This window comes from Haliaeetus leucocephalus, unplaced genomic scaffold (genome assembly GCF_000737465.1).
Source record: "Haliaeetus leucocephalus isolate CR32 unplaced genomic scaffold, Haliaeetus_leucocephalus-4.0 Scaffold1000, whole genome shotgun sequence".
Classification (NCBI taxonomy): Eukaryota; Metazoa; Chordata; class Aves; order Accipitriformes; family Accipitridae; genus Haliaeetus; species Haliaeetus leucocephalus.
In genome coordinates this window covers 2,967,263-2,976,596 of record NW_010973436.1, presented here as the reverse complement: position 1 = coordinate 2,976,596, position 9,334 = coordinate 2,967,263, and the positions used below count along the sequence as shown (strand labels likewise).

Here is a 9,334-nt window from a genome sequence, read left to right as displayed (position 1 = left end):
CAGCGGGGCAGGGACTCCGCACCCCGCGGCGAGGAGCGGGGTGGGGGGGGTTGTCTTCAAGCCGGGTGGCCTCAGCCGGGGAGGCACCAGCATGGAGACACCTCGGGGGGGCACTTGCAGCCCCCCACACACACACTATTGCAGCCGCTTCTTGCTTCCCACGGCCCTTTCGTGGGCATTTTTAGGCTTCAGCCTAAAGGCACAACTTCAGTTCAGCCTGTAAGCCCCCAAATTGCACCCCAGGAGCAGCTAACACCAGCATCGCCCTGCTGCAAAGACAGCCACGTTTTGTCTCTGCTCTGCAACAGGAGTCGAAAACAGAGGGTAAAGCCAAGAAGCCTTTATCATCTTCTGACTCCGTGCACGGGTGGAATAAAAGGCTCTTTGCCGGGTGTGGATCCCACTAGAGAGCACCCAGGGGGGACACCATCCAGAAAGGAGACACCATTAACAGCCGTGCCTCTCAGACCCCCGTCCATCTGCTCAGGTGGCTGAATGCTAAAAAGCTTGGAGGGCGAGGAGGGGATCCGTTCTCTGCCTCAGAGCTCCTGTCCCAGGCTGGACAGACTGGTGGGTCAGGAGACTAGCAGGAAATTAAAAATGTGGAGGTAATACTTCCCTTGTGGAAGAGTCTATTTAGACTGGGGCTTTTCACCCCAAAACAAAACCCATTTTTTACTTGCTCATTTGGATCATCCCTCTAAATCTTCCCTTTAATGAGTCAAATATTCTTTTAGAAGAAAATATTTACCATTTCATACCAATTGCTACACATTGAAATACTCCAAGTGATCTGAAATAGTTGCTTAATTTTGCATGAAGCTAAACATTTTGCTGAACACAACACTGCTTCCCAAACAGAATCACAACTATAAATGCATAGTAGCAAGTGTAAACATTAGCACTACACTGTAGGATAAAATAAGCACAAACTTGAACAAAACGCCCCAGTAGACCTGGACAACCTAGAGGGTCACTAGCAAAGTTGGAAAAAAAAAAAAACACAGAAGAGCTTCATTAATGCATATTCCCATTAAAAGCTAGGCTGTAAAGTGCATTCTGGTTAAATCCAGTCACCTGGGATTCAGCAGGTTACTCTGGATTAGGTTTAGTTATATCATAACCTAAAAACTTCAACGGAGGCAGACGGATCAGTTAAAGATTTGAAACACCTAGTCTCTCCCTACAGTGCCAACTCCCTCAGAAATAAACAAATAAATTAATAAATAATCTCATGCCCACCATTTCCCCCACCCCAAACCAGGACTGGAATGAACAACCTTCTCCCTGGGTTAGTGTCTAGCACTTCTGTGGTATTAAGGCCGCGCTGAACAAGATACCATTTACCAGGCTACAGAAACCCATTCCCAATTAGCACTATCCCATCATTAGATGGCGAGTGACATCTACTGGTCGGCTGCACACTGCAGGGGACCCTGGCCTGTGCCTCCCTGCCCCAGGTCTGCTCAGCTCCAGACAGCAGGTGCTGTCACAAACACCCCATCTTTCTTAAGCCAGAGTTAATTAACCCAGTGATTTCAGAACTGGGATAAAGGAAATGCTCACCTGCCTGCATGGGCTGTGTCGGATTCACAGAGGGCCTCAGGCTGACACAGCTGAACTTGCCGAATTTTCTGTCTGCAAAACAGAATTGTCTCTCAGCCCAGCTTTACTGCATTATTGGGAATTACTAGAAATTAGTGTCTTCCTGGGCAGAGAAGAAAAACTGCCTCCAGCACTTCTGCACTGCCATGAACCAATGCTCCTCATTCCTCCATAAGAATCACCTCTACACACTAGCGAAACCCTACGTCACTAACCACCAAACCTACAAAGTTCCTCTTCTACAACCTGTTTTCTAATCACAAGTTATTCCACTACTGCTGTTACACATGCCAAAGATTTGAGTCACCTCTACTACATGAGCTCTAGATTTATGCACTTAAAAACGACACAATGATGCAACCCAGGTGGCATTTTCACCTATTTTATTATACACAAAACACGAGCAGGAAGTTCTACTGAGGAGGCTGACCACGTCCACGACCAAATCCACCTCTCTGCAACAGAAAAGGAAGAGCATTAGAAGTCACCATATTAAGCAAGTGACAACAGCAAATACACAGCAGCAAGAACCACCAACATCATAAAATAGCTAGCCTTCTTTCCCCAACTTTGCATTACTTTGATAAGCACCCCCTGCTCCAAGCATAGCCTAACTCTGATCTGTTCTGAGACTAGCCACCTGACACAGGTTAACCAGATGAGTGATACCAAGAACAAAATCAACCCACCCTAGCCAGCTCTGTGGATCAGGTCTAAAACTCTTCTATTTCTGATGTATAAAATCATGCATTTCCTCCAGAGAGCTCAGCTTGGTTCTCAAATGTGTCACTGGCTTCCCATCACAGCAGCAAGGCCATCACGTAGTTTCCCCAACAGGAATGCAGCGAGCTGGGCGTAAGGGTAACAGTCACCAGCCTCTGTTACACAGTCAGAGCCAAATACCTAACCCCAGCTGGCATACCTGAGAAGCACCACACTGAAGAGCATGCAGATATGACCCATCTGCTTTTTCCTAATCAAACCCTCAATAAAGGCAGCAAATCTCGTATGCAAATACTCACAAACTGGAATTCAGTGGCTGCTCCAGCACCAGCCTCAGCCTTCTTGTCAGCACCAGCTGAAGAGAGAGAAGAATGAGTTACTAACCAAAGAATCCACTCCCCAAGTACAGCGTGCTCCTGGTTGGAATCAAAGGTTTACAATCAAAGACAACTAAAACTGAGGCAAAATACAGCAAAGTGAAATAGCTATTATTGAGACTGTTGGAGAGTTACTGAACCCACCCCAGAGAAAATCCCACAGTCCAGCTTGACAAGATTCAAGAAAAGAATCACATCCATCAGCAGATACAGATGAACTCTATTGCGTAAATGCCTAAGCTACGCCAAGAGTCTAATTTTCCCCTTTTCTTCTGAAAGGAGGCCAATACTGAAGACAATTCTCCCAAAGAGATAAACTGCACAAAGAGCAAGGTTGGCCTGATATTCATACAGCAACATGACAGACACTCACGTGGAACAGCACTGCGTCTGTATGTATCCCTGTCAGCTTCTCCCCGAGTAAGACGTGCGGGGCGTTCACCTTCCAGACCTGAAAGTGAAAAAAGCAACATCAAATACATTGCTTACCTAGGGCACAAACAACTCATTCCATGGGTGACCCTGCATCTCAAGGCAGAAAAAAGCCCTCCAGTTAAGCATTACATCTACCAACAGAGCTGCACCTTAGACAGCTCAGTGTATATAAACCTGAACAAAAAAGTGTTACAAGGAAAACATGACTTTAAGGGTGAAATCTGCTTAAGTGCACCAGCTTGTGCTTGGGTTGAAGTTAAATAATGTGAAAAATGGATTTACAGCATCATCTCAACAGTCTCCTGGCCTTCATCAGAGCCAAAAATAATAAAAAAATCAGAAATACAGGGAATCCATCATGTCCGACAAGCTTGTTCGCAGCTAAGTCACAAACTGCATGACATGCTGATCCCAACCTAAAATACAACTACACTATCAGTATCACAAATCCTCCACAATGGAATAGATTAATAAAATTAAGAGCAGATTATCTATGTAACAGCAGATTAATATCAGACAGAACACTTGCAGGAAAGAAACAGATGTGGTGGAACTGCCAGCCTTTGCGCCACTCTTACGGGGTTTGCCCTGAGCATCAAAGATGAAATATACTCCCACAGCACCAGGCCAAGGTCTTCATGCCCAGGCAGTAAGACACATTTAAGGGAAGTTGCTGCCTGATGCACCACAGTGTACTACTAGCAGTCTCAACCATGCTGCAGGAAAACATGAATCACGCACTTCTACAGGCTTGATTTATACTACAGGCACTAGTTTTCTCATACAAAAAACAGTTCTTACAATAGATGCTTTTATTACAAAGAGAAACACTACCCACTGATGTGCAAACAGATTAACTTATCCTACAAGTGCTACTACGTCCTTCCTGTCTGTCAGGTTAAACCATTATATTCTCTAGCCAACGGTTTTATTTTTTTTAAACTTTATATCTGTCCAGCCTTAATTTCTAACAGTTCATTTACATCTGTAACAGAGACACAAACTTCAAATATCAAATACACAGTAGTCCAAAACCTGCTTTAGACTGTTCCAGCTTTTGTACCAAGCCTTACTTGAGAAAGTCAGTAGCACTGCACAAAAGTACCAGAAAAGGCACCAAAACCCCAAGAGGTCAAACAAGACACATAAGCTTGGATTCTGCACCACCATCCACACACACCTCTGCAACTCCTAGTCTGCTGCAGCCTAAGGCAGGTAATCCACAGAAAAAGAGCACAGAAACTGACAATTTGTGCAGCCCTACCAGCTAACCCTGCCAAGGTGCGGACTGAATGAGGTCACTGGCACTGCACTGAAAAGGGCTGTGATGCTGCAAAGTGAAGCTATCTCACCGCAGAAACCCTGAACACATTTCAGCCAGGAACTGTAAGCCCCACCCTCCCATTACATATGCAGTTTCTTCAGCTTGCTGGATAAACACAGCATCTAAAGAATAAATTTGATAACATCCAATGCTACTCAGAGATCAAGGAAACCATCATCTTCCTAGTTTCAATGCAATTCTTTCCTTTGAAGCAGATGATGCTACAGTTTTGTTAGGCTAAAAAACAAGTTGCAGGAGATGCAGGTGAACTCCTCGGCACCCCACAGCCGCCATCCCCAGTCCTTGGGGATGGGATACGATGCAGCTCACAAGCAGAAGAGTGGACTCCTACCATCTACCAGAAAGAGCTTTCTCATGCAGGACTCCTCTTTCACAGAGCAAGATCTGGTTTAAGGGCAGGACAACATCTGTAACATTATTCTTGGTAAACACAAGAGGCACACAAGGCAGAAGACTCACCATGTCCTGCCTTGAGGAAGAAGAAACCATTTCTTGCCCTGAGAGACCAGGCAATGCTGTTCTGCCAACCACAGCTGCAGTAACTTTCTCCCTTCTAAGTTTCCAGAAGTTTTTATCTCCCCAAAGATCTTCTGGGCAATTCTACAATCTGCATTCTGCACTGTGGTGTTTCTTCTCTACTACTAGACCAGAAACCAGGAAAACCAAGCAGAAGGGATTATGCAGAGCATTTCCAAATACATACAAGCAAAGTAACTATCCTTCTCATTCTGAATTATTAGCTTGCAACACAGTAACCTTTTCAGAACTGAACCGAGGGGCATGGTGGCTTCAGCACATTCACCTCAAGTTTATTTATACTGCACTATTATACGACTTTGCTCACCACAAAGGCTATCAAAATGGTTCACAAGACATTCACAGGCCAACACCAAGCACCCACAAGGAAAAAGCGTAGCTTCTGCCTTGGGTGGACTAGAGAGGCAGGTCTGCAACTCAAACTTTATTATTTAACATTGCTATTTGCAACCAGAGAATAATACCTTCTGGAAATACGTTTCAGCCATCTGCAGGTGGGTCTATAACACATTTTGCAGGGAGGCACCTGTGCAGAGGCAGCTGTGGGCAATCTGAGAGGTCAGCATCAGCAGCACATATGTTTGCATGACCAGTATCTCCTTCACTTTGGATTATGAAAAACCCACCAAGAAAAAAATCAGAATAATGAGCCCTACATACCACACGTATTTGTTGTAAATCTTTAAAAAAAGCGAAGGCAGCTTTAATAATCTGACTGCTTAACAGCTTAACAGCGTGTTAAGTGTACATGATAAAGCCAGAACTGTGGTTATCCAACTTGACCGCAGGTACCACGGTTGAACCCCCATGTGAAGCACAGCCAGCACCCAAGCTTAGCTTTTGCTTTTAGTCATCGAATCCTGTGCCTGAATGCTACACCCGAATTCGAGTTTGCTCCCTATCTCAGCAATCCTAGCCAAGGCCACCCAACTTTCATTCAACAGCCTCCCAGGTAGTTGTTCTAAGGATAACTCAGCCAGAGACAAGGTTCTCTGTACCTGCTGGACTAGACCAGCACCACACACACCATCTTCCTGAGGAAGAACTGCAGCAGGCTCTTCCCTGACAAGAACAGTTTTTTAAAAGCCCCGGCAGCTACAGACATCCTCCGTCTCAGACCTCAGCCATGTCTGGGCACCAACTGGTACCTCGATCCACAGCATGCGGTTTCAGCGTGCCTGCCCTCAGCAATTCCAGGCACCTGTGTTAGCAGAGAAAGCCAAGTCCCACACTGAAAGCGTTTCTCTCAGTCAGTCTTTCTTTAGCCCTCTGCAACTTTTCAGTAGGCCAGCAGCCATCAAACTAGTGCCAAATACAAAAGCAATAAACCTACACACGTCTCCTTGATCTACTCATGTTTATACATCCAAAAATCACAGCAGCTCACACCAGTCCATGCTGGAAGCTGACATTCAGCTGACTGTCCACCACACCTGCGCTGTCTAACACGCTTAACTTCGTGCCCTGCTTCCTCCTGCTGACTCGGCCGTCACCTCTCAACCACCGCTTACCTTTGGGCCGTGGTCTGCCAGTCTCCGGGCGGCTCCGGCGCAAGGTTGCGGGGACGATCTCGGGTGGGAGGTGAAGGTAATCGCGCAGGTACTGGATGCCCTCATTGGTCAGATACCAGTAGAAATGCCTCCACGCAAACTGCTCTTTCACATAACCACGAGATTTCAGAGACTAGAGAGAGAATTCTCAATTATTTCATGTATGATCCATCAGTACCCTCACCAGATGCTTTTATGAACACAAGAGCTTAACTGGGGTTACATGGGCAATAGAGATTTAGGAACAGATAAAAAGTTCACATGCACAGGACAAAATTACAGCATCATTCCCATTCTGTGAGAAAATACAAGGCTACTCCACATAGAGGTATCATAGCTTCAAAAACTGAGCTAGAGATGTGGATCCACAAAAGAATAACCTTCTACAGTCTGTGGGGAACAATAACTCAAAGAGGAAATAGCAAAAATCAGGAAAATAACTGTAACATGAAAGAAATGGCAAATGCAAGGCAACGTTTATTTGATATCGGTTGACGATGTTTATTCATAAGTACACAACAATCTCATGTGCCCAGACCCCAGCTGGCTGGCAGCCCGGCCCTCGCCTCCGTACCTGCATGGCTTTCATGACGTGGAGGTTGGGCACGTTCTTGTCAACGAGCTCAGGGTGCTTTGGCATGTGGACATCCTTCTTGGCCACCATCACTCCCTCCTTAAAAAGGAGTTCGTAGATGGCAATTCGGTTCTTCTTGGGCATCAACATCTAAACAAGAGGTCAGCGGCAGACAATAAATACAGGTGATTTAAAATAGATGCATTCAGGAGTCTACCAGAAGTAATAATATAACAACAGTGCTGGTTTGTACAAAAAGCATAACACTTAAGTTACACCCCCCAGCTTCCTGTCTCCCAGAACTTTCTGAACTACTTTTCAACACCTGAGCTGCTGGGCATCCCTTCCCATTGCTTTCCTGTGAAGGAAAAGTAAGCAGTCCAAAATTTTGATCATTAACATTAACTCACATCACCATAGTAAAGACTGTAAACTAGCTGATGTCAGTGAAAACAAGAAACAAGGGTTGACACAGGCGGGGCAGAGGCACAGCTCAGTGTAAAGGCACCTTTCGGCTCTACCACCGGTGCCAGGGGCCTAAGCGCACTTATGCTGCTGTTGTTAATTCACACTTGATTCGGGAGGCGAGGAAGCCTCGCACTCCCTCCTCAGAGCCGGGAGCTGATCCTGGCAGCACAGGAGCGCACCCGAGGCCCATAGGCCCGCACCAGAGCCGCGCTGCTGCCATCGCACCCCAAGGAGGGGACGCTCGACTCCGGGCGATGCTTCCCGACATGTCGGGCCCGGGAGTGGGACGATCTGGCCCGAGCAGCAGGGAACCGCAGAGATCCTGGTACTCGGGGCACTACAGCACGCACGAAGCTGCTGAGCGGCTGGGCACCCTCGCCAGCCGTAGCCCCGCGCCGGCCCCGAACAGGGCAGAGCCCGCGGCCGGTCCAGGACCTCCACGACGGGAGCCTCTCGGAGTGGAATGCCCCGGTCTCACCGGTGGGAACTGAAGGGAACTGCCCCTGCAGCCTGCGTGGGGGAGCCTGGGGCAGCCGCTCCACCCCAGGGCCATCCAGCCCGAGGCCTGGCCCCCCGGTAACGGGACCTCCCCACGGCCTAGTGCCCCCCGGTCCCTCCCGCCCCGCAAACTCGGGCCTAGATCCCCCCATCCCGGAAATCCCCCCGCGGGGGGCCGGGTGAGGGCTCCCCACGACTGCCAAGCAGCGGCCCCCAGGACGCCGCCCCGGGATGGCGCCGATGCGAGACCGATACGGGCCCAGAGCGCAGCCTCACCGTGGCAGCAGCGGCGGGCCCAAGAGCGGAAAGGAGTACGCATGCGTCGCGCTGCCGCTTCCGGCCTCCCGAAGGCCCCCCTCCTTGCCGGCGCGGGTGGCCGCGGCGCTGCCTGAGCGGGAAGCGAAGGCCCCCTCCAGCCTGGCCGTGGGGGTGCCCTTTGCGGTGCCTGATGGGAAATGTCACCGCCACCTCGGGCTGTGCCAGCGGCGTCCCCGGCCCCGAGACCCCCCCGCGTCCCCCCCCAGTGCCGCCCCTCCGCGTCCCAGCCACAGACGTGCCCCTCCACGTCCCCACTCGTGACATCCCTTCCATGTCCCCACTCGTGTCACTCCTTCCACATCCCCACTCGTGTCCCACACCCCCCACTCGTGTCACGCCCCCACCCCAGCGTGGCCATGGGGGCCGACACCCGCGCTGACCCCGACACCCCCCCCCATTTTGGAGGGGAAGGGGCTCTGTGGGTGGGTAGGGAGCCCGGGCCTGTGTCCATGCTGGGGCACGAGTGACATCCCCACACGGCAGGAGCGATGGCCGGGCTGTCCCCAGCCGTGGGACGCTTTCTGATCCTACCCCGGGGGGTACCAGGGTGAAGACACCCCCCCTAAGTTCCCACAAGTACGGCTTCCTTCCCCCCTGCCCCGGGCACCGGCGGCCATTTCAGGTGGGGGGTCCCGCTCCCCTGCTTTGAGGCCAGGAGAGTGGCAGGGAGCCGGGACCACCGGTGCCCGGTGCTCTGCCGTGGCATCCCGGGCGTCACCGCAGCCCGTCCCGCCGGCAGCGCCCTTTGGAGCCGGGCTGTAAAGCCCTGGCTGGGGTCCCGGGGGAGACACGTCCCCCACCCCGGGGCTGCTCCCCGCCGGGCTTACACACCCGAGCAAAGGGCTCGGCGCTCACTGGAGGCACACAAAGTCCTCTTTGCGCCCCAAAACGCTTGGCCGGGAGA

General features: G+C 50.1%; 1 protein-coding gene across 4 annotated transcripts; it reads right to left on the bottom strand.

The window, feature by feature from the left end:
* Positions 1 to 1,971: 1,971 nt before the first annotated feature.
* RPS10 (ribosomal protein S10) lies at positions 1,972 to 8,456 on the bottom strand. 4 transcript variants are annotated; one of them, XM_010584675.1, is made up of 6 exons: positions 8,389 to 8,456; positions 7,147 to 7,296; positions 6,534 to 6,705; positions 3,079 to 3,156; positions 2,628 to 2,683; positions 1,972 to 2,060 (listed from the first exon to the last, which is right to left on the bottom strand). In XM_010584675.1, exons 2-6 carry the CDS (start codon positions 7,294 to 7,296, stop codon positions 2,019 to 2,021), a joined length of 498 nt encoding a protein of 165 aa, XP_010582977.1. In that variant the 5' UTR covers positions 8,389 to 8,456; the 3' UTR covers positions 1,972 to 2,018. The 4 variants fall into 4 exon arrangements, with proteins under 4 accessions (XP_010582977.1, XP_010582975.1, XP_010582976.1 ...); XM_010584673.1 differs by lacking the exon at positions 8,389 to 8,456 and adding an exon at positions 7,815 to 7,836; XM_010584674.1 differs by lacking the exon at positions 1,972 to 2,060 and having other exon boundaries at positions 2,568 to 2,683.
* Between the last annotated feature and the right edge of the window lie 878 nt (positions 8,457 to 9,334).